The 25,430-nt window shown below is 37.6% G+C and overlaps 1 protein-coding gene and 1 long non-coding RNA gene across 6 annotated transcripts; one reads left to right on the top strand and one right to left on the bottom strand.

The window, feature by feature from the left end:
- Positions 1-333: 333 nt before the first annotated feature.
- Positions 334-8,553, top strand: LOC112562905. The gene is made up of 2 exons (XR_003098940.1): positions 334-1,777; positions 7,838-8,553. It is a non-coding gene; the product is annotated as an uncharacterized LOC112562905 (long non-coding RNA).
- A 918-nt stretch (positions 8,554-9,471) lies between these two features.
- On the bottom strand, positions 9,472-22,642 carry LOC112562901 (sodium/potassium-transporting ATPase subunit beta-1-interacting protein 3-like). 5 transcript variants are annotated; one of them, XM_025236500.1, is made up of 7 exons: positions 22,452-22,641; positions 20,926-21,063; positions 20,505-20,585; positions 19,585-19,800; positions 18,405-18,465; positions 15,512-15,632; positions 13,910-14,060 (listed from the first exon to the last, which is right to left on the bottom strand). In XM_025236500.1, exons 1-7 carry the CDS (start codon positions 22,515-22,517, stop codon positions 14,045-14,047), a joined length of 699 nt encoding a protein of 232 aa, XP_025092285.1. In that variant the 5' UTR covers positions 22,518-22,641; the 3' UTR covers positions 13,910-14,044. The 5 variants fall into 5 exon arrangements, with proteins under 5 accessions (XP_025092281.1, XP_025092285.1, XP_025092284.1 ...); XM_025236496.1 differs by lacking the exon at positions 15,512-15,632 and having other exon boundaries at positions 9,472-14,060; XM_025236499.1 differs by having other exon boundaries at positions 13,915-15,632; positions 22,452-22,642.
- Between the last annotated feature and the right edge of the window lie 2,788 nt (positions 22,643-25,430).

Genomic DNA, 25,430 nt, shown 5'->3' on the forward strand with positions numbered 1-25,430 from the left:
CAAGCAAACCTTGTTTGTCGTCCTTGCATAGAGTTGCTGCCCGCGCGCGAAAAAAAGATTTTCTACGACTATTCCAGTTTGCTCATAATGTGTGGCAACATCTTGCATACAGTTATTGATTATTGATTGTTAAAAAATGATAATCGAATTCGTAAAATGTCTTGAACAAAATAGGGATTTATTTTAAAATTTAAAAACTCGGCCAAGTTTGTTTTTAGACAGTTTTGCAGGACTGAGTAGGAGGAATAGCTGAGTGGTTAGACCGCTGGCGTCCCAATTGAGATCTTTCCCAACTCGATCCATCTGGTAAATGGTACCTAACAGAGGGTTGGGGAAGAGGATATGGTCACCGCCCTCACATAAAATCTGGGTCCCCCCAAATTGAGAGGTCTTTATATATAAAACGATCTGAAAAGGTCATGGGAAAACCTTTATCAGGTCTTATAGTTTCTTGTTTGTTCCAGATGACGCTCATCATGAATCATATTGTTTCTAAACTGTTCTACCATCATTAACAGAGATGTGTATTGTTGGCAATATTTGACTTGTCTGTGTCATCGGTGATAGATTTGTCATCTAGGCATGGGTTGATTCGATTTTCGGCGTTGGGACTACGTGTATTTCATTTTACGTGGCAACATTTGGTCTTGGCATGGGTCGATCTGACGCTGGGTTGAGGATGATATATAAAAATTATAGCTGGATCGATGTGGCTTGGGGCCGAAGTGGCTGTCTCCCCGGATTATCTATTTCTGAATTTGCTTCATTGCAAATAGAAAACAAAAAACAAACTGCATGACTTCATTTATTCTCTTAAGAAGTCGATTTTCTTCCCACCAGAAAATCTACACTATTCCTGATGTCGGATTCCAAGTAGACAATGCGATGGTTGTGATGAGGTTTAGATGGCTGTAAAAAGATTTTTCACTAAGATGTTTAAGTCTCTATAAGTTTGAACTTATCGTGTAAAATAGCATAATGTTGCTTAAAATCCTAACTTTAATTTAAAAAAAAAAAAAAAAAAACTATGAACCTGTCGCTTTAAGAACACCATCTCAAATTCCACTTCTCTTCAAAACTTTTTTTTTTTTTTGAGTGACGTTTACAGATACAGTCACATATGCAAACAGAAATAAATGTCCTTTTAATCCTGGTCATAACCAACCGTCGGGGGATGCCTTGTGCTTCATCGACCACCACCGTACCATGTTCTCGACTTTTTGGCTAAGATAATGATAAATTGTTATGTGACATCCCCCCCCCCTCTTCCCTAAAGTGTAAAATTACAGTTTGATGAAAACCAGTTATCCAAATGAGTACTTGCATCCGGAAGTGCAAAGTAATAATCATTATCGAGGTTTTCTCATCGCTTTTGAAGTTTGAAGTTGGGGTGGGTGGGAACTAAGCAGTCAATCTATCCAATTCTCCCAATGATATTCTCTTCTCTTGCTATCTTGTGTGACAACAACGCTGATGTCTCTGTAGCCACCACGCATGCCACGCCTTACAGCCGCGAACCTGGCCTCAAAGACAGCCGATGACTGGTTTTCACGGTTCTACTGAGGGCGCGCTCACGCTGCGAGTCGCCATTCCTTCGCTTCCTCGGGTCTGCTACGGGATCCTGCTGCAACCCGCGTCACAAGCCGGAAGAGGCAGGGCGGCGTGGAGAGACAGAGAGGGTGGGGGACAACATCTCTGGCCCACAATCGTCAGACTGCAGTCTCACGCTCGTCCGTCATCAGTGCTTCATCAGCTCAAACGACGATCAGAATGGCAGGTAAGTGCATGTGTCGGTCTTAAGGCTGTGTCAAACAGTGTTTGGCAAACATGTTTTCCTTGGAACTGTTTCTGAAACAGCCTCGTTTGTTGTTTGACATAAAAGTCGTTCTTAACCAGACAAAAATGGACGAACGTTTTGACCAAATCTGGCAAGTTTTTTTTTTTTCCACTTTGTGAAACTTGGTCAAACCTTCGTGCATAATTTGTCTGGTTAAACTGCCGTGTGTTTCGCAAACCTGTTTCCCTTGTAGTTCGGGTTTTGCACCTTGCCCTGTTTTCGAGAACAGTTATTGATGCTCAACAAAATGGCCACAGGCACTTTTGGAAATCTAACCAAAAATTTTACCCATATTCAATCGAATGTTTCCATGGATCCCATGAATTATGGGGCTCTAGTAAAGCCCAGGTATTGACCAAGACAATTTAAATCAAGTTTGTGACTAGCTATGCAAAGTGTTATTGTCAACAACAGGAATTGATGGCGCAGGTACTACTACCGTTTCAGTCAATTTTCCGGAATTCGATGCTAAATAATATTTCACGACGATGGGTTCATCAGTGTCATATCATGAGGTTGTTCATTGATATTCAATAGGTTTTGTATGCAAGGATCGCACAGTTTCCGAAAACAAGTTAATCCATGTACCGCTGCAAACGGAAAAACGCTGCTTCCAGAATTGTCGTTATTCGTGCGTTTGAGAAAGCGTCGACACGAAGTTGTTTCCTGTTCTTGGTGTGACAGAGCCTTTAGACTAATGACTACTCAAAGGACGCAATCACGGTTAGCTCTGAATAGACGAGCTGACATCCAATAGAGATAGACTATGCGAGTGGCTGAGGCGTGTAAATCGGCTTTAAAATATTCAGTGAGGTGCCATGATTCAGTAAGGCGATTATATCCAGGTCCATGGGATGTGGTTATCAGTATTTGCGAGTAAAAAAAATTCTAATCTTCTTGACAACCATGCGACGAATGTCGAAAGACATTGAGTCCAAAATCGAAGACACGTGGCAAAGCCTGCAGGACGGCTCTTGGTAGAGAAAGTGATTGGTGTAAGTTATGAATTATGGTCTTGTGTTGTTTATCCTCTGCTATCTTGTCCTTGTCTATCCTCTCTCATGTAACAAAGACACATGGCACCCGGTATATCAGGTAAAAGGAGCAACTGTTTATGCCGGGTAGCAAGGTGCACATTTATACTATTTTCTTATTCTTTTGTTCTTTCTTTTATGTAGCGGAGGTCCTCACCAAATTTCATTATTCTGGCAGTCAAGTAAGCACGCTGGCGGTAATGAAAGCTACCGTTAGCCAAGAATTGTAAACATTTTAAACACAGGAAGCCAAAGAGGAAGCTTATTTTTTTGGTCGTCACTTCCATCACGGAGTAACTGCTTGCACACACCATAGCTGCCAGCGGGACAAAAGACTGGCAGCGGCATTCACTCGCGCGGAACGGCCATACCATCGTGGTCTATCAGCACCGTGACAATCACCTTCCGGTTTATCTCTGTCGTCTGTCGGCCCTCCTTGTCCCTCACATCTGATCACGTGATCTGTTGGTTCTGTCGGCCCTCTTTATGACAATCTTTGGCTGTGCGCCAAGCTCTTATAAAAGAATCATATATAAAAAATAGTAAACTGTTATACCGTCTACGACTAGAGTAAACGGAGGATTTATTTGAAGACCAAGGGACTGACAGTGCCTCAGGCCCGACAATTTATCGAACGCTGAAAAGAAAGAAATTTCTTGCAATAGTCGTTAACGAAACATTTGCACATGGAAAATTCTAGATAATTATTATCGTTAATGGTTACCCTGCTTTCAGTGCGGAAATATACGACCTGCAAGCAAGAGTTCCCATAATGTTTTTTAAAAGATGGGCACCGGCATTGTCATTTTGCGAGGTGCATGCCCAGGTGCGCTGCAGGTGAGGTGCTGGGTGGCCAGTGGTCTGGGGCTGCAAGAATCATTAACTCATTAGCTACCAGCCCAGCCACGGCTTGCACACAGTTATTATGGAATGGGATCCGAAAACCTACACGAACTGGTCGATGATATAAAGGTGTTGCCACGGTAACTCTGGTCTCCTGGAGCTTTGACAGTTTTTTCTGCTTCAAAATGTGTGTGCGTGTTCCTTTCCTGCCTGTTATATGGTCGACGCTTAACGTTTGGTCAGTTTTTAATTCTGCTGTAAATTAATTCGTCCTCTTCGTCAAAGAACTTAAGGTCATTTGTCCAAGTATAATAGTCTGTGTTTATTCGTAAAAAAAAAAATAAATCGATGAGATAAGAGAGACTTACCTGGCAGCTGGATAATTGCAGGAAGACGTCGATGTGTGGAGGTAGTGACTAAAGCCAACTTGAGCTCAAAACACCTGAGCTGATATTACCGTTGAGTCTAGAGCCCTGTTCGAGCCGATGGCATCATTATACCAGCTTACTGAGGTCGGCTCTTCAAGCTCAATAAGTTTTTGTTTTTGCTTTAAGATATTGAGAAACTGGCGTAATGCACAAAAATGGACAAGGGGTGTTTTTGCCTGACATGCTGTAAGCCTTGGTGTTGCGCAATGAGTCAACCTTAATATCATCATTGTGGTGTTGCAAGCCTGAAAGCAGCAGCAGCAGCAGCAGCAGCAGCAGCAGCAGCAGCAGCAGCAGCAGCAGCAACAAAAGGCAAGTCCGACAGAACTGAATCCGCGAACGATGATACATGGCATGGCAGAAAATCAACCTTTTAGTCAACAAAACAAAAAAAAAAAAAAAAAAAAATTTAAAGGAAAATGCCAAACTGTTAGGACAGGGCAGAGAGAAAGACGAATGGAGAGACAGAACGGTTGGGCGGAAGTAGAAAGATCAGTGAGTCGTAGATGGAAGAATATTTAGAAACGCATTGTCTTCATATGCATTAACATTGTTTAATAAATATAATATTCAGTTTTCAACAATTTCCCCTTTAAAGACAACGCCTTTCCCCCAGCACCAAAGCCGGGTTCAGACAGGAGTATCTGTAAACAGATGTCACAACCAGAGAGAAAGGTATGACAGAGCCGTGATTCGAAACCCACGACACTTGATTCCCATTGTCGTGGTGTCAGGCTCATTGGCCACTGCACCACCAACCGTCCCCAGCCTCTGGCACCACAGATGACGTATGTTGTCTCATCGATTTTCCGACTGCAAATATTGGCATTGGACCGTGCCAGACTGTTGGTGGTACACGGCGTTTGATCAATGTCTGATGTTTATTGAGTACCGAAATATATGGTCCAAGCCTGTGCGAAAGAAACATTATTAGATTTCTCTCTTTTACACGCGCGCGCGCGCACACACACACAACACACACAAAAGAAGTTTTTAAATGACTGAGGCCACGTGGTCTTTGTATTTACGCGATGAGCACAGCTCGTCCAATAACATGAAACCTAATGACTATAGTAAAGAATATCAGAATACAGCATAAACGGCATCATAGTTAACTAAGAGAGAAAAAAAAATGTATGGAAGAAAGAAGGAAGATAAAAAAGAGGTCAAGGAAAAAAAAGAGAGAAGGAAAACAAAGAGAAATACGCATAATGAATGAAGAAAGGAATATTTAAAAAAAGAACAAGGCCATGCGCTACATGAACTGAACACCGCTTTCTAACCTCCTTACACACTATCACCTCCTCCACTGCCATACCACCAGCAAACGTCCACCACCATCGAGCCACCTCAGTCACTGTCCGCTAGAGTATCTTTGTAGTGTGCATGAGGTCAAAGAAGCATCATCATCATCATCCATCCATCATCCATCCACCATCCATCCATCATCCACCATCATCATCATCAAAGGCGAAGTGTCTTTATTCAAGTAAACCATTGATGATGTCATGAATCTCTATTCATCGAAGGTTCCTCCTCTCCTCGAGGCAAACAATGGTGACATGGATACCACAGATGAACCAGCAAACGGCTGTCGGCCATAACTGCTCAAGGTTCTTCGAGTGGCCTGAGTGTGAACGGCACTCAGTTCTTCGTCACACTGGTGTAGCCACTTCCTTCCCCAGAATTTCATCGACTGCGCCTGGAGTTTCCTTGCCGTTAAGTGCCTTGTTTTCGCAGACGCAGCTTCTTGCAGGATTTTATTGATTCCTTAAATTCTCTCATTCTACGATATTTTTTTAAACAGGTAACGGCTGGTACTTTTTTTTTTAACCTTCTCTGAGGTCAGCGTGGAAACAAACGCAATACTCCTCGCTGTACATCCAGCTCGCAGTTTCCTTAATGGTGGCAGTTCCGCAATTTTCTGCAGTTTTATTTCTGTTTGTCAAACATTGTTTTCTATGAAAAGCCTTGGGCAAAAAAATCAAGACTGCTTGCCTCATCAACCTCCATTGTGTTTCTATGATTTCTTTACACCGACTGACATGACCCCCCACCACCACCACCACTAACCCCGCCTACCACACACACACATTCCCACCACAGCTCTCCATCGCAGCCAACCCCACCCTGGCTCCACAGCGCGTGCATGAGATGAATGTCCTCATCGATGAATGGAATTAAGTGCATCGGCTTAAGATTACTAATAAACCTCAACGATGTATGCAGCGGGGTGTAGACTGTACTTGTTATTTGGTTCCTCTTTGTTTTTCTGCATCTGATTTTATTCTTCGTTAGTATTGTTGTTTATTCTTTTATAGTTCACATGTTATTTGCTTGTTTTCCTGTCCTCGTATGCTGTCCATGTTTCGTTCTTGTTCGTAAGCGCTAAGAGCATGCTCCTTAGGAGTGTGAGTATGCGCTCTACACATTTTGCATTATTATTATTATTCATCATCATTATTAGTATTTACTGCTGCTCTATAATACTGTATCATTAGCTTTTCTTTGGATTGGTATGACCAATGGCTAACCATTAATCCCAATGGGCAATTTAAAGGTGGAAAATATTCTCGGTTGCTATATATAAAAGTTCTAGTGACAAGGTAAAAAAAATGAGCAAGTGACACAATCTAAAAAAAAAAAACTACTTCTATATCTTTCATAGGCACACACACAGCTGCACAAAGACATTGTTCATTGCTCATAGGCATTTTTGTCCTCGTCTTCTATTGGAACGCGTTATTTCTGTCTGTCTCTCTCTCTCACACACACTCACTCTTCTTGTATCTCTATATTGTTATCTATATATTACTCGTAATGCAAAAATCCATCCACTACAGCAAAAAAAAAAAATTACAATACAAAAAAAAAAAAATCTATTGACTGTAGTCTACCGCTCTGCCACTCCAGATTTTCAGGTGATGCTGTCTAGGATCTCCCACACCACCAATCCCATTCCCATCTTGTTCATGTAGGAGCACTGCAATCAGATTTCCTTGGCGGCGACAATCCGTCTCTCAAGTTCCTGACGCACTTCATCGCCAAAGGGCACAGCACTCTGGAGTAACGAGTTAATGGACCGACCTCCCGGTCTTAAACATCTCCCTGATTAAAGCCTGCAATAATTCACTTTGTTCCGTCGTTTAGTTGTGCATTTCTGTCTCCCCTTCCTTGAGAAATTGCTTTCAGTCGCCAGATGAAGTTCCTGATTACCGTCCCTGTGGATAAACAAGGGATAAGCATATAACTTTACATCACAGAGACAAGCAGACTTTCAAAGACAACGCGTGTTAGAAGTTTAGCTCTGTGGTTATAATGACCTGGACTGTCCTTTCCAGATTTACTTTGGTGCCCCAAAGATTATGCATTAATGTGGCTCCATGAGCCCGCGGCTGTGTTTATGTCTATTTGTGTAGTAGCCAGAATTGCAGGTTATGTTCAGGGGTATGTGAGCCTTTCCCTTCGAAGTGTGTGATGAGTCTTAGAGGCTCAGAAAGGTGATTAGGGTCCACTTTGTGGCACACTTCAAACCTTTATAATTCACTCAATTTTAGAACTAGAACAACTTTAGTATCAAAAGAAAGGTCAAAACCTGTAAATTTTAAAATATACAATTTGCAAAATCTCTCATTTCCTTTCTGTGGTGGAGAGTCGCATATTATATAAATTTATCGTTCTTGACTGTGTTGCAGAGAAAACAGAGGGCACTGCAGGTAAAGACATCGTGCAGACGATGCCAGCGAGTTTACAATAGCTGCGGACCTCACCCTCTACGCCAACCCACTGCGGTGCCTCAACGCCTCCAAGCCGCCCAAACCGGCAGAAAAGGTGGCAGCGGAGTCCGGAGAAATCATCGCCGCCGATCTCGTCAAGTATGGGAGCCCGTTGGACGACAAACCAGTAAACAAATAGCGGTTTCTCCGGGGGACACTGAACAGGAGAAGGAAATTTTACTGTGAATATTGCAACTCATGCCTTTGTGTGACGACAGCGCACTGCACATTCACTCATCCCACTAGAGCGCACGTGCACGCATGCTTCGTGTGAAGACAACTCCGTCCTGTTTTGGAGTAGTGTTTGCATCTCGACAGTGTCATACTTGTTCACTCGAATATGTTCATGCTGGTATAAAACGTTCACTACTGCCTACATTTCTTGTCTGTCCAATCATGGATGTGTATAGGTGGTCTGCCACGACCAACGCTTAGCCTCAGAAGTTCTCCACTGTTAGTCTCGGCGAGCCTAAACAAAGAATGTGACTAAACCGGAAGCTTTGTAGTCTCATGCCTCGTTTTAGTAGTTAATATGAAATGTGAAGAAACCGGAAGCTTTGTAGTAGCATGCTTCGTTTTAGTAGTTTACTGGAAAAAGATCGTCTGAAAGTCCAGTAATAAAAGTTCGTGGTCGACGTTTTTGTTGTTTTAAAGACTGGCAATCTGACGATAGAGACAGGCAGATAAATAGATAAAGATATTTTAAGAAAGCTAGAAACCTTAAACGCCTTCTTAACAAAACAGACGTACGTAAATAAGCATATTTACCAACTGTTTATATGACAGTCGTATAAAACAAATCGCGTATTAAACGAAGAACCCTAAAAAAAAGCTCCCTTCTGGAAACTTGCAACTCCTGTGTTGCCCACTGACGTCCTCCAAAAGGAGGATGGGAGAAGAAAGTTGGATCAGAAGACCTCTAGGTCTTGTTGGGAGATACCAGCAAAAAGTGGAAGAAAGAAGAAAGAGTTGAGGACCATGGGACGGCGAAGAAGCAAGGAAATGTTTGTCCACGTTCATCGTTTTGCGACGACTGCCAAATAAAAGCTTTGCACAAAAGCCATTTCAGAAGAGGCCTCCTGTTATGCATCGGCGAAAGAGACGCAAGATTCCGTGTTGGACGGCTTCTGCCTTCCACTTCGGACGGTTCTTTGAAGAGCCAAAGTGTTACTGGTTGTCTTGCAGGGCTAATGCAGGGGGCCAATAGTAGACTCCATAGACAAGAAAAGCAAGGTGGGAAATTTTATTTAAAAAAAAAATAGGACAGGAGAAAAACCGATAAAGACAGAAGAAAGAAAAAAATGAAACGGGAACTCCATGACAATCTGCAGTTTTGTTTTTTCCACAATGGTCACTATTCTATCACATATGTATCCCTCCTGAGATTATCTTCCCCAAACCTAGCCACTAACCCTCGTCAGGGCTGATAATGCCCCAGCGCATCAGCTGACAACCAGGTACCCAATGTTTCTGGAACGATGACTGATATACTGGGTGAGTTTTCCGAATGTTGATAAAACACTAGCCAGTTACAAATAAAAACACAAGACAGGTTGTGCACAGCAACTTCATTTTTCACTGAAGATGTGATAGAAGTTTATACAAAACGTCCTTGACAGTAGTATACCTAACAAACAATGTAAAATATTAACAAATAGTTATTTTTTCTGAAGCACAGTACAACATACTACAAAAGTTCCCTTTGTCCAGACTGCTGTCAGGTCAGCAGCTTATTCTTCAGGAACTAATTCATTCTCAAACTTATAAAAATTTGTTTCTTCTGCCTCCAACACAAAACTGTTCGCAAATATTGTACACACGAATTAAAAAAATGTTCAGAAACTGATGAAAGAACCTTATTTTGTGACAGACAGCTCCGACGGCAATTGAAACGTTCATTTGGCAGGCACCAAGTAAACATGCATGCATAAATATACATACTAGTGAACGCATACAATTCATGCAAAATTTTCACCAGTCACAAGTACTTCACAACCTTTGCAAATGGAATGCCAACTAGCATGCTGATTGCAGGAAACATCTGGAATCCAAAATTAGCATGAAACAAAAGTTAGAAAAATATAATATTTAAAAGAATGACTATAATGTTGGTAAATTGGAAATGATAAAGGATAAGAAAGACATTTTTCCTAACCAATCAAGCAAAATAAAAAAAAAAACTATATATCATGGCCCAGCCTCCAAGTTTACTAAAACTAATGATAAAGGAGTGGAGTATGGGGATTGATTGGCGTCAGCACGAGTCTTACTACAGTGTCCCAAAGCAACTCTACGAACGCCTGACACACCCTGAGCGACAGTTCTTATGTCTAAAAAGCACTTTACCATACAGCAACCATTCTGCCTGTGGCATACAGAGACCGTAACTGACACTTTCTGTCAGCTGTAAAAAGATAACAAAGTGAACAAGATGAAAATGGCTTGCACTCTGAAGACACTGAACAAACAAGATAGAACCAGAATTACTATTCATAAAATTGCACTGATAATGCCAAAGTCCCAAACAAAATTATTTCTTTAAAGAAAAAAACTAGCATATAAAGAAAAGTATATATAAGCACAAGTATTACACTATTTCCACACATTTTAAAGCTTATTGTATCAGCATGATTGCATATTTCTATCAATTTGCCATAAATATGTGCTGTAATTTTGGAGAACTGAAGTTATACTTTTTAACATCCTAAAATAAAAATCTATGCACAGATGGTACATAATACGATCATCACCTCAGCAGGAGACGCTCACACACACACACACAATGTACATGGGTCATAAAGCACATGCTTTATCATAAAAAAAAAACAAAAAACTTTTTTTGTCCCAAATATTATAGTTTATGAGGGAATCCAATATAAAAAATACAGCAGACTTAAACATGTCATTATTAAAAGGTAAAAAATTCCAGTAGTGCTTATGATTGTTAAAATTAGATGCAATTATACTTAAAATGTTCCATAATTTTACAAGGGTAGGAGGAAGTGTTTATTTTCCTTTTCAATTCTGTTAATAAATAATGCCACAAGGAGACACTTTACCTCTACTAAACTTGTTGAGACATTGAAATAACTAGTAGAAAACTGCTATGTAGCCAGGACAATTATAGTTCTCTCTCTCACTTGCATGTACGTACTCGCACACACATTAAACACAGATGCAAGCCATCTCAACATATTCCTGACATGAACAAGATGGTACATTTCTTTTTACTTAGCTGAACATATTACTGAACATCAATTTCATTAAAGAACCAAGTTACATCATCAATGATTTATTTTTTGATATATTGTTGAATTTCTTACAAAATATGTGTATACAACTTGCAATGTCTGCCCTATTCAGTTTAAAGTCTTTTCTTCTTACATAAATTTACCTATTGCAAAATTGTATTTGTGAAATTTTATTAAAAAAATATATTGATAAGAAGCAAGTATGAAATACTTTTTCTTCGAAACACAGTTCATATGTGTGGATGCAGGGTTCCCTCATATACAACTACTAGCTTTGAAAATATGTTTGTGACTACTCTAAATTCTAATGGTAATTAAAATGTTGATTTGGCAGGCACCAAGTAAACATGTGAATTAGTATGCACAAAATACCCCCCCTCCTATTTTTTAGACCATTTACATGCTCAACTTTTTTGAAGTCTTTGCATCATTCGTCCTTGTCACTCATGGCCTTGCCATTTCTCTGTGTATCAAGGGATAAAAGCCACAACATGCAACATTAGCTGGCAAAGTCTATCCAACACACACACAATTACCATCATGGCACACACTTAAAGGATAAAACAAAAGCAAAATTGCTTGCTCAACAGGCATAAAGTAGCGCAAACAGTTACACTACCTCACAGATGGTGAACAACTTGAACTGCCAAAATGAATAATATCAAGCAAATAATGTTGCCACAAAATGACCAAAAAAAAAAAAAGAAAAAAGAAACCCCCCAAAAAGCACTCTTCATGAAACCAGCACCCAATCTGAAGACATCCTTTGGCAGTCACCTGCTAGGTTTAAGACAGAGAGATCATGCCCTAGTCACAATGAAAAGATATGCACAGATGATATGTGGATGCAGAATCAATCCTTTTCTTGTGAAGAGAAGTTTATCTGAAGCATTTTTACCAGTTAGAAACAGAGTCCACCCAGAGAACTGGACACTGAATTCCAAAGCCTCTCAAAAGTAGGAAACTGTATGCTACAGAAAGACACACAAATTTTAAACCCATAGCACTGTACAATGCAAATATCTGCTTGCCATGCCCAACCGGTGGCAAGTAATGTCAAGTGCTCTAAACATATAAACACAAAGGACGCAGGCTGCTGTCAGCCTTAACAGCCTATTCTTTCTTGTTTCTTTGTTAAGTCTTGTGGAATGCAGAAACATAAGAAACCTTGGTTGGAAACACATCACAACAGGCTTTTTAAAAGCTATTTCGGAAACAATGTTGTAACACAAAGCATGCTTCTTATAGTAATGTCTATGAAAATCAGAAAACCTAACATTAGAACTAGACACAAGCACCAAATGAAGAGCACACTAAAATATTCAATGCATTGCACCATCTAATGAAGTTCTCCACGCTATTCTTTGAAACACGTGATTTCAAAAAAGCAAGGAGAGAAAAAAGAAAACAAATGAAACCTACAATCTCTGGAGATAGGCACCTACAAATATCCGTACACAAAAAGTTTGATGCATGCATATATGCAATAAAACATGATATTGAATGGAACAGGTGATATTCCAAAGAACAATAATAAAAATTTCTACAAAATGAAATATTTTATTAGAGGTTAACAGTGAACAGGTCAGATAAATGATAAACGGAGGCATAGTAATATAGTCCAACATTGTCTGGAAGCTAAGTTTATTTTAATTTTAATATATATTGCTCTCGAGATCAGTGGGGTCAGATTTCTTCATGTCAGATAAATAATGAGGGAACCAATGTGATGGTGATGACACATTTAATAATCATTGAAACGAAAGATCTTGATATAAAAATTAAAAACATCAGATTCTGTTTACACAGAAGCAGAGAAGACAAACCATAGAAACACTCCCCTGTCAATGCTATTCAGAGCTCAATTGAGAGCTGAATGGCAGGAAGGCCTCTATTGAGATATGCAAAAAGACAGCTGTTTTTAGATATTAACAAAAACGATCCCAACCTGCCAATACGACAACACAAGTCTTAAAGGAATGACTACTAATGCTCTAAAAGAAGACCTGACAACAATGCTTAAAACAGTAACTGTAGTGAAACATTTACATCTGAAGGCAACTTTGCAGTAAGCCTGTGAATGTCAACATCCATCACAATAATGGTGCAAATAAAAACAGAACCATTGCTTTTAAAATCTTGGTCCATCTAATTAATTCTCAAGCAGAGAAATAATTGTCTTTTCTCTCTTGAAATTGCATCACAAGGAATTTTGTTTGTCATATCAAATCTGCAAAAACACATTCTAGATTCAAAATCTAGTTAGCAGGGCAGACCAAATCTTTCAAAAAAAATATTCTTTTCAAAGACTGGTTGGAGGGTAGGATACCTTTTGATAAAAGTAGTGGCAAACACTTTTTAATCCATGTTTAACAGTCAAATCAATGTGGCAGCTTACACCACGCAAGACCCACAAGGAACATTTCTCACAATTCATGGGTAATGTCTTAAATGTAGGTCAACCCCACCAGTTGATGACGAGGGTGTGATCTGCACCCACGGCAAGTCCTGTCTTGCAGCTTCAACATCTCTATCCCTGTGTCTTCGGCCTAAAGAACCTTGGTGTCCTGCCCTTTGATGAGAAGTCGATCGCTTTGATCGGGTGCTAGCTTTGCTGCGAACACTTTGGCGATCAGATGCATAATACAAGTTGGCAGCCTGGGTTTCTTCTGCACTAGAACCTCGCATTGTTGTGTCATAGCTGGGTGGACGTTCCATGGGACGATGTGATGAACGATTTACCCGATGTAAGTTACTACTGTCTTCATTGTCAAAAGCAAGATTGTCAAAGTTGTTGATAGTAGCTGTAGGGTTTGATGCGTTGGTCTTCTGAGAAGCAGTGGCACGGCTTCGGATCTTGACAAACTCCAGCTCATCATTGGCAGGACTGGCTGCAAAAGCACAAAGAAACATTAAGTATTTTGATCACGACGGCAACTTATCAAAACAATTAATCATGGACTCCTACACACTTTTAACATACGTCTTTTTAGTTTTAAATTATCCCTTCCAACAGACCATTAACCTGTAAATCATACTCATTTTTATACATTGACATAAAAACTTATGTGACTGTGCTAACTTAAAAGCAATTCAACCAATATAATTTAACTCTACTCACCAACTCTTCAAATAAAATCTTATATATATATAAAACACAATTAAAATCTGTTTCTGTATGATTATGACAGGAACAGATAATTATGCATGAATTCCTTTTCCCCCTTTTTAAAAAAGGACCTCTTAATTCAATTCACAATTTTAAAAAGCTTCTTCCCTTCATAATCTTAGAGAGAAAAATATTCAGACCACCATTTGAGTTTAAAGTTAATGGATAGAATGCAGAAATAAAAGTTATAATTCAACGTTGTAAAATTAAAAAAATTAAATACTTTCAAAATACAAGAAAAGATGCAAGAACTCAAGGATATCTCATGCCACAAAACAACTCAAAATGAATAATTTTTTGTACATTTATATATTTTCAAGTAATCTATTTAACAGAATGCCACATGACACAACACAGGGCAAGCCAAGAAAGATGCGCATCTTTTAGTTCATCCCCTTATAATCCCAAAGCTTTCAACATGCTGTCAGTATGTTGCTCAAGGCAAGATAACTCAGGAGTATTTTGAAAAAGGAAAGTTAAATTAAAAGGATTGAAATACAACACTTTTCCCTTCAGTAACTAAAAAATAAAATTAAAAAAATACACTTGCCCCCAGAACAACTTTTAGTAGAAAGAACCTATATATATAAACACACATCTCTTGTAACCTTTAAAGAGCAATCTCTATTAATAAACCATAATTTCAAGACCATTACCATTAAATGACATTTGTTTGTTATTTAGTAATTTATGACAGCTATTTATTATTATTAAATAATGCTTATATTTGAACTTGTATTATCTTTCTTGCAGCCATACATGCCCAAACTTACAAGCATGTGTGAACTCATCAAACACTACAACACAGACACACACAATCACCTCTAAATCACCAAACAATTTGCTACTTTTAAAAAAGCTAACAAAATAACATCCAAAAAATTATTTCTCTCCTACTCATATAACTCCATGAAACTGTGACATCTGAAGGTATTAAAGCTGCCTTACTACCTTAGAGACAATACAGGTAAATGTAGGTGATAAGAAACAACTAAAAAATATGTTTTTAGAAAAAAATGGTGTACTGTAAAAGGGGGTGGGTGGGTGGGAAAGTAAAAGAAACAAGGCAAAATTCTGCAGCCGTTGCATGCTCCTGAAGTTTCAGGTATGTACAATTTAAGAGTTCGTTGAAAAGATGTTATATTGAGGTTATGCAATAAATGGGGGTGGGACCTGACACTTCTTTTATGACTCTCTGTTGATCTGAAGTCACGGAATGGCTGAAGCTGCACATAGGAAACTCGCAGCACCCCCATATCCTCAGGGTTTGACTCACCAACAAAGATTGAATTCACTGGAATCCAAAATGTCTCAATGAGACATGAAAAATATCTAATTGAGACTGAACACAATGGAACAAAAGTATATAAGCTGAACAACTATTTGTCTACACTTATTTGGGATTTTATAAAATATCTAAATCAATGTCTGCAAATAAACCATTCCACATGCTCATTTTCAATTTTTTTTTTTCAATACACTCTTGTTCCTTAAGATGGGAAAAATAAACCTGTCTGTCTGGGATGACTTTTCTACTCTACGATATCTAAGACATTTGTAACATCTCACAGTAACATTTAATATATAAAATCTCTTTAGAAATAGAGTCTAAATATGGATGTCCAAAAACACACAAGAAAAAGATTTTATAATTCTGATTATATTAAAAAGAATAACTTCTAGTAAAATTTGTAAGATTAGCTTTAGAAAACGAATACTTACCCACAAGGTAAACTGGTATTACTACTACAATGTTCAAAAACAAAACTAGTGAACTAATTGACTAATGAAATCAGACCCCTGCCATAAAAATGCAGAACATCCAGCTACGAACAGTGTGCACCTTCCACCACAGTCACCACAAGATAAGGAACATTTAAACTGCCATATGCACAAGTTTAGAAAACAACATTTTGAGCACAAAGCTGAGACAGCCTACCAGTCCAGTTCAGCCCTCTTCCCATGCCCCCATCCACAGAAAAAAGAGAGGATTGAGTCAGTGAGTGGGAAAGATATTTAAAGCAATACTAAAAACTGCAACAGTCAGTACTCTTGTTAACCACATGCAAAAGCATGTATAACAATGGTTCACACACTTCAAGTGAAACTTAAAGCAAACTTCACTCATCCATTGTTAGTCAAATACTGTCATGTGTTTTGCCTAAGACCCAATTGAATGGTAATGGCTTAATGAATGAATACAGGCTTGCCTCAGGATCAACAAAAGATACTCAAACAAAAGCTGTGACTGCCAATGGCATCAATACAAAAGCCACGGAAATATCTCTTTGAATCTTTATACATTTCACCATGCCCAAGGCAACATTTCTGTCATATTTTATAATGTATGACAATGAAGTCACAAAATTCAGGAATAAAAATGAATCATGGAATCATTCTTTGGACAAACCATAAATGATTGTTCATGATGCACCTACTCCCCAAGTGTCACAGATTAGGATACTGACACTCTCTCACCTAACAAATTTTAGGATTAGGAATTTGAAGCGATTCTTTTAATGAGTACTAAATTTGGTTATTTACTGCATGATTCTGACTGCTACTGTGTTTACTAGCAGAGCCCAAGGGCTGTGTGAAGTCTATAACTGATAGCCAGTGTGCTACCAAGAAGTACAATGAAACCTGCAAAGGGACAGTCTTTTTTCAAGAAAAAACTGTTATCCATCACTTTTACACATAAATGAATGGTAAAAGACAGCAAGAAAGAGAATGATTTAGTATACAAGTGAAACATGGCCTTCTTGCACATGCATAGCATTGATACCAAAACTATGCATTTTTCCAAAAGTCTCTGTTGATGTCACAGAGTGTATGAGAAAAATGAATCAAGCAGTGAAAGTGACAAGGAACCAACAGCTTCCCAATCAATGGCACAATGATTCTGTTTATGACAAAAAGAAGTGAGATAAAAATAAGATTAATTTTTTTTAAATGCTTAATTCAAATTTTATTCTGGATTTTATAATGCAAGCTGACATGTTAAGTGAACCTTGTTAATAAATACTTTTGTTATCATAGCCCATTCAGCAAATGTTTGTCAAAAGAGAAATGAAGCAAAACAACCTATAAAAGGCAACATATTAAAAAATAAATAGAAGCAAAATGTATCAGCAAACAGCTTTAGCAATTATCTGAAACAAAGCACTTACACAAGAAAAAACAACACAAAAGAATGCTCTCACACATGGAAAGTGCCATGATCAGAAAAAAGAGCTGCATTATACTGTGTAACCACAATATACTTATATTATCTTTTTTAAAACAAAATCTCAATGACAGCAGGGAGAAGAGAAAAGCACTTCATGAGGTTGTTATGTCAAAAAAAAACTAAAATTAATTTTTCCCTGAAATATGCTTTATGAAGAATTTTACAAAACAAAAAAGTAAAAACGTTTGGTAAGTAAAGGAAAATATAAAGTACAGAAAAACTTCAAGAACAAAAAAATATATATAGATGAAAATGCAGATGAGACTGCAGAAGACATTGTCTTAAGATTTGACCTGTAAATAAAGGTGAATTCAAACACTAGCATAAGTTCAGCTCTTATTCTGTTGGCAAACAAGGACACAACGAAAAGAAGCAGAACAATCTCTCCAACACACCTGTTAGTGAAACATCGGAGACGAGCAACATGCTGACATTTTCACAGCCCGACCAGCTGTGTCTGGTCTGAGTAGTTTGTGCTCAGACGCAGATAAGGCTGGGTGGAGGAATGACCAGAACCTGTGTTTGAATCCGCCCCTGGACTGGGACTATGTCTGCCATGATTCGATCCTGAACCAGCACCCACTGATGAAGTGCTGGCTGACAGAGACGGCATGTTGTGACTGTGGTGGTTATGTTGGTGGTGATGTTGATCACTGCCATATGATACAGACCATTCCAAGCTGTCATGGTAAGAAACGTACGTTGGAATACACCAACTGTCCCGAGTAGCAACCGGTCGGTATGTTCCACTACCATCCACCCCTTTGCAGGACATAGGGAGGGTGGAATGCTGGCCAAATGGCCGGGAGTATGTGCTAGCATGAACCAGGTACTTACAAGCATCTTCTTCCTCCAGATAAGTGTAGACTGTTATGCAGGACACTACAAATCCCAACAGCTGTGGCAGCAGACGTAGAATGCGTTGGCATCAAGTTTTGTTATCAGCATGTATGCCATGAATAGTGACATCACAGCAGATATAAATCACCAAGCAGATGCCATAGAAAAGATTGCCAGGTCCAAATGTTGTAAGAATGTCCCGGTGATTGGAGATGCCAATTTATAATCAGCAAAGGTGATGAACAGCACAGGTTCAGTGATGATAGATGGCCATAGTTGTTTGGTGTGCATGAATCATAAAAGAAAAAAAAAAATACGTCAGTAGTTATGACAAAAACTCAACCTTTCACTGATTCACCTTACAACATATCTAACATTAGCTTTCCAGCAGAATCCTGCTAGCTTTTTAAACATTTTTTACTTTCTAGCCATGGTGAAAACATGACTCCTTATGATGGCTTAAGCTACTACTGCATATCAAAATTCTTATCATGTTTTTATAAACCAAAATGACTTGTGATAACCTTTAAAATCCAAATAAGGTGTAGTACCCTTTGATTAAACAAGTTAGTTGAGGCACATTTTCATCATCTACATTTCTTGGACACTGAAAAGTCTGTCCAGAAAATACATCAAGTAAGCAGGCCAGCTCTGTTTTGAGGATAGTTAGATATGCCCCAGATGTATTAAATCTGTGCTCTTATTAACCTTTTCAGGAAAGCTAAGTCTCATACTCTGCAAAATTTATGCCTGTGACTGGGACATATCCACAATCATACTAGCAGTATTTCCCATCCATAAAATGCCAAGCGTTTTTAGATGCCCATTTAAAATGATTTGGCGTTTTCCCACTCCCATATAAAATTACTGAACGTTTTGTTGACCAGTCACAAGAAATACAAAATTGAAAGCATGTCATCGTACGTCAATATTGTCATCATCATCTAACCCTGATGTCAATAAATTGTTTTATTAGTGTCATGTTTATGTGAATCTAAAACTGATACCATATCAGTGACAAGTGTCAGCTTTATTGCAAAATTTCTGTGAGAAGATTCCCAACACCGAACTGTTTATATTTTCTGATCCCCTTAACAAATGGTTCAAAATCTAGCCCCAGGAAATTCATTGCTTTTTATTTATGTAAATCTAAGACAATCAAAGCGAAGCTACTCACAGACAAAAGGCACTGGACTGCTGCATGAATGACCTCAACATAGTAGTACTGTAGTATGCATCCATGCACAAACTCTTCAGGAGGAATTGGCCTGCCTGTATCACTCTTGTCTGAAGATCCCAGCCAGGAGCTGTTGGTAACAGAACAGCCTATCCCATGTTCCAGCCACCAGGACTTGCTTTCAGTACCAATTGTCAGAATGTAGCGCTCTCGGTTCTGAAAAAGACCACAGATTTAGAGGTTAGCTTTGTGATTACTGAGCATCATCTCTAAATATCTTCATTATACGTAACAAACTATCTTCATAGGCAGAGAAAGCTACTGTTCATAAAAGAACAGAGTGAATGAAACAGACAGTAGTGAGAGAGTGGAGTAGAAAGGTAGCTAGGAGCTAGGTGTGTGATCATAGCATAGCAGATAAAAACAATATACTTTTAGACGTGCTTAGAAATAGAAAGCCAACATGCTAGTGACATCTATCATATTTTAATTTTTCAATGCCTTTTTCAGATACTAAATAATAACAATTGAGTATATCCTGAACTGTGAAGTACAGCACAATTTTTTTTGGCAAAGTTTTAACTTTTAATAAAAATTTTGATTTGTCTTCTTTATTCATAACTTTGTGGGTTTTTGTTTTTATCTATTTCATTATTATTATGCCCATCTTTTTCATTACAATTGGAAGCTTGTGGTTGATATAAATGTAGTATTCTGCATAATCTTCAAGGACTCACACAGTTTATGATTTGGGGTAAAGCTGGTAGGGAGACTGGTTTCAGTCAAATCGCTTCATGCCAACACAGGTTTTAGCAGTTTTTCTTATAATTTACTTTTTAATTTTTTAAATAGGTGAATTCATGCACATCTAAGACCATTTTTGTGGTGAAATAATGTTCTTGAGGCGTTAAATTACTCACCCTGTTTAAAATGCCAACTTCAAGGTACAGACAGATAACGAAGACATTCCAGCCCAACCATAACAGACTCCACACTGCATACTAAATAATAAAAAGCACATTATAAACCACTAAATGCACAAATAAGCAAAATTATGCATGCCAAATTTTCTGATTAGTTAATGCCAAGATTAAATTATTCAGAAGCAACATGAAATGATCAGCAAAAAACTAACTCTATTATAAAATCATCACTGATGGCAATGATAAAACATGGGTAAAGACCAAGAAAATAGTTTGAGGCTACAAACTAAAAAACTGAGTCATCCAAACTTCAAATGATTCAGTGCAAATTGATCCATATAATTATACATAATAAGAATCTAAAAACAAAGTCTTACTTTACTATAAGTGATAGCGTATTAAGTGAGAAAATACCCACCACTACAACAAAGGACCGATACTGCTGACAGGCTCCAAAAAGGCCAAGGATCACAGCAATGATCTGAAAGAAGTTTCCAATGATAGGTGCCCACATATACCCCAGAAAGTCAAACACTTGCCGTTCCACTGTTGATAGCTGCAATTGAAATTGATAGAACATTTATAAATATACAACAAAAACCAAATGGATTTCAAAAGGGGCTGAAAAAGAAGCAATGCAAACCAATAAGCAATGCTATGTATATTGATATGTCTGTTTTTTGTTAAATTTAAAGACAGGTTACTCTAATCAGTTACAGAAGGCTTTATTATGGCACTCAATCTTTCGATCTAAAACAAGAAAACCTTATCAGCGCAGTCTCCTAGTGCCTGTTCTGGGGTAATTCATTATCCAGTAACCTATCCATTATTCCATAAAAAAAAACAACAGAATTTTTAATCACAAAACAAACAGCTGCTTACATAAAAGCCCCATTCTAATTTATGCATATAAGTGCATCAAGTATACAATGAAATATTTTTCATATAAAATAACATTTTGTGCACCAACAAGATCCAAATATCTTCAGCTAAGATTTAAAATAATCTGTAAGTAATATTATCAGATGGCAACTTCTTTACAAAAGGCTGATATGTTATTGTTAAGCAAATACTGATTGAGAGGAAGTCCCTTAAGCCTATTTTTTTCATAAAACTACAAACACACTTTGGTAGCCTTCAGTAATTTAATGAGGCACTTCTTCCACATTAACATAAATTTATCAAGCATGACAATACCAATAATAATAATGCCAATTATAATATAGAAAAGAAAAATTTCCAAATGAAACTAGTGTTTGACAAAGACATGACGATTGCTACCAATGTATCACCAAATCATTACAATGATATATTTCTACACACTTATTAACTCATAACTTGCAAACAAAATACGACACAGTCAAAATAAGGTCAATTTAACTGTAAATATTTCCTGCCCAAACCAAAAAAACCTGCATAAATTATATCAAAGGTCACCAACAAATGTCACTTAAGTCGCTACACATATATTAAATGTCCCGCTGTCACAAAATGGTCAATTATACGGAATTATTTCCTGACGCCATCTAGGAAAAATTCATCATAATTTTCAGCAGACGTTATAGCTAATCAGTATTTTTTTAATATGTACTGCCAAATGACATCCGCAATGAACATCACAAAAAAAGTCAGAATCAATAATATCACAAATAACAGAGTTGATAGGGCATCTGATATACTGTGAACCTGAGGGATGGATTTTATGACTGATGTTCGGGTGCGATAAGAATTATCATTCTTAACAGTTCAGATACTTTTTATGATTGTGGTTTACATCTAAACATTCACATTAACTAAAACGTCAATGTTTACAAACAATTTAGCTACTGGTCCTAAAAGTACATCTCCGGCATATTTCCAATGTGAAATGCACGGAAGCGTTACCACGCAAACAAAAAAATAACTCCACACACACACTTACACGAGACCTTTACTACTACTTACCAGCTGAAATGTAAAGACTGCTATCATAGTAGTCTTGATAGTACGGGTTAAGTATTTTCCCGTCATTTTAATAAAGTTTTCTGGTAACAAGCTTTACATTGTGGGTTGCTTGGAAGCTTGTTGTTCATATCGCACATACCATAGAAGCACCTGAACGGATTTCCGCTTTCAGTGTCTGGCTTCGCTTCGCTCATATTATTACGCGAGAGAAAGTAATCTCTTTTATCCACGTCATTTTACTGAATAAAAAGGTGCAACATCTAAATATATCAGATTAAAAACAAAACTTTTTGACAGCGTTTATAAATAATGAACACTAAACATCTATTTTCTAAACGGAAGTCAACGAGAATATTTGTTTACTTTTAAAACGACACAGACGGTGTAGAGATAACGTCAGACTAATAAGGTTAAAGGGCAAATTGTCTGCCGGACTTCTTACAAAGCCTCCGATAAATAAAGCCATGAGGTCATTCGCATTGTGATTCATTACACTTTCGCTCTATACTGTAAATATATCTTCAAATAACTGAAGGAAAACTTGAAGACTTTAAAGATATAAAACCGACGATTGAAGAACTCGCGATCGGATGGATAAAATCTCAGATATTTGAAATAATAAACCCGCAAATCAAAACGTTTTTTTCTGAAACAATACCTAATATCATCTTCATACGAGCCATCAGTTTGGATCAGCATCATGACTGATGAACAAGTTTTCAGTGAATCGGCTATATTAAAATATGTTTGCTGTTGTCTGTCTATATCTACGCTTACACTAACTTCTTCATCATCACGATATGTGGAGGATATATCTGAGATGTTTGGATAAGACACTCGATAGCTAGAATTGCTTCGAGAAGATATGCTGATATGCGCTTGAAAACATTTCGAAAAGTGTTATCTAAATTTACAATTTGAAGTTTTTTTGTTAGCTTCATCAAACTTTCACTGCTGCAAGTTTCGAGAAGCTTGACTTGCATTTTTTTGGGATGACTATTATTGTTTCACCTTTGATGCTTTTCTTTTGATACCTTTCGCGATCTGCGAAAAAAACATATAGTTCAATGAATACCCATCTCATTCTGCTGTTTTTATTTTGAATGGGGATTATTTCCAGGGCTGGCTGCTATACCGTGATGTAGCTTTAGTTGCTGGCTCAGTGTAAAGCACCAATTAATACCACCATCCCCCAGTTTTGTTAGCTATTTTTACAACGAGGTAGGACCCAGGAATAAGGGTTTAGAGCACCAGAGTTCTTTACTTTATTTATTTTTTTTTTTTGTTGCATAATATTTTTAACGTTGAATATCTTTTGTGGGTTTCTTTATGACTGCTACATGATGTTTGTATCCATAATGTATATTGTCAAAAGGCTGATGACCAAATCAATAATATTGATTATTCTGTATATATATATATGTGGTTTCACGTTAACACGAATTATAACACGCTGTTTTTATCCACATTGTGGTTTTACTTGTGTATATCACCTCTGTATATATTTATCAGACATATGGCAATGTACCAAATGATCGTAATATCAAACTCTTGAGAAATGCTGATCTAATTAATAAAATTAATAAATATAAAAATATTAATTGTTCCCTCTCTTTCTCACACATGCACACCCGTGATGTTTGAGAGACACAAAAGCAACGACTTTTTAAAAATAACATTTTATTTCCTTGGCATCATAACATTGTATGTCTGAGAAGCAAATTGCAATCAATACAATCATGTCAGCTGAACAAATTGCATACTTCATTCACCATGCTTCCTGGAGTATACAAGTAGAGCATAAGCATATGCAGTCAACATTTCTTCAGTCATTATGACAGATGAAGTCAAAAGTTCAACCCATTCTTATGAAGACAAAAAGTTAGCCTTTTTTTCATCTTTTTTCAAATGTTGTAGTTAATACCATAAGCTGAAATCCAACCTGGAACCGTTTATAGTTAATTTTGGAAATAAATATCTAAAATCTTCCTTAATCTTAAAAATTTGTCTGTGGTTTTGAAGTAATTTTATTAAAAGCACGATGCACAATTATATCGTTGATTTTGTAACTTTAGAAGATTTTTAAAAATTAAATTATTAATAAATATTACACAATGTTACTTTCAAGGGAGACAACTTTTCTTATTTCGGTCAAAGTCAAAAGAAAGATGAATCTGGGGAGTGAAACTGTTTGTTACGCACTTAACTGCACGAATTTTCGCTGTAAATGTCCGGGAAAGTCTTTTTTTCCGTTTTGTGAAGGATGAGGCAAAGTATTGTAGAAAAGCTTGAATCTGAATTTGCCTACCGATATCGGCATAGAAGATAAAGTTATAATTTATCAAGCAAAACTAATTGACAGATGACAATGCACATAAAGTATTTTACAGTGCACTTTTCGTTTCACTGAAAGTATTTTTTAAAATATTTAAAAGAATTTACATTTGTTTTAGGATCCAGAAAAATTGCACCATTATTTTGAAAATTATTACTCAACTGCACATACTCTTACCTCTATAGTTTGAAATGCACCACAATGAAAGTAACTATCAAAAATATGAGAAAGGCATAAGACACCCTATAGAAGGGATTTTTATTATTAACTTTATGACTGCCCTAAGGCTTGAGCATTTTCCTATAAGATGACGTAGGTGTGAGCATAGAACAAAGATAGTTGATGCAATTGAGAAGTTCTTAATTCTAGAGGTAGACTAAATAAAAAGAGTTTCCTTCAAAGCCTAGTGGAAGTACGTGCAGTCAATGTAAGTGGTTCATAATGTCTAAAGCAAGGTGGAACACAGGTCCCTCCCTCTGCTGCCTTTAAGTCCCTAATATATCAGGTACCCAATTTTTGCTGGGTTGACTTCAGTTCAACGTTATACCTGCTCTAACCACTAGACTCGGGAGCCTCTCCATCAACAGCATACTGGCGGTGGTCGTGGGGGATCAGGAATGACCGGTGGCTGAGTTTTTAGTTGC

Source organism: Pomacea canaliculata, linkage group LG4 (assembly GCF_003073045.1).
Source record: "Pomacea canaliculata isolate SZHN2017 linkage group LG4, ASM307304v1, whole genome shotgun sequence".
Classification (NCBI taxonomy): Eukaryota; Metazoa; Mollusca; class Gastropoda; order Architaenioglossa; family Ampullariidae; genus Pomacea; species Pomacea canaliculata.

Coding starts and splice junctions, on each gene's coding strand:
- LOC112562901 (XM_025236496.1), bottom strand. CDS start 22,517: ATGACGGGAAAATACTTAACCCGTACTATCAAGACTACTATGATAGCA. Junction 19,801..20,504: donor AAGTTGGCATTTTAAACAGG/GTGAGTAATTTA, acceptor GGTCTTTTTCAG/AACCGAGAGCGCTACATTCT. Junction 14,061..18,404: donor TCTGGAGGAAGAAGATGCTT/GTAAGTACCTGG, acceptor GTGCTTTTGCAG/CCAGTCCTGCCAATGATGAG.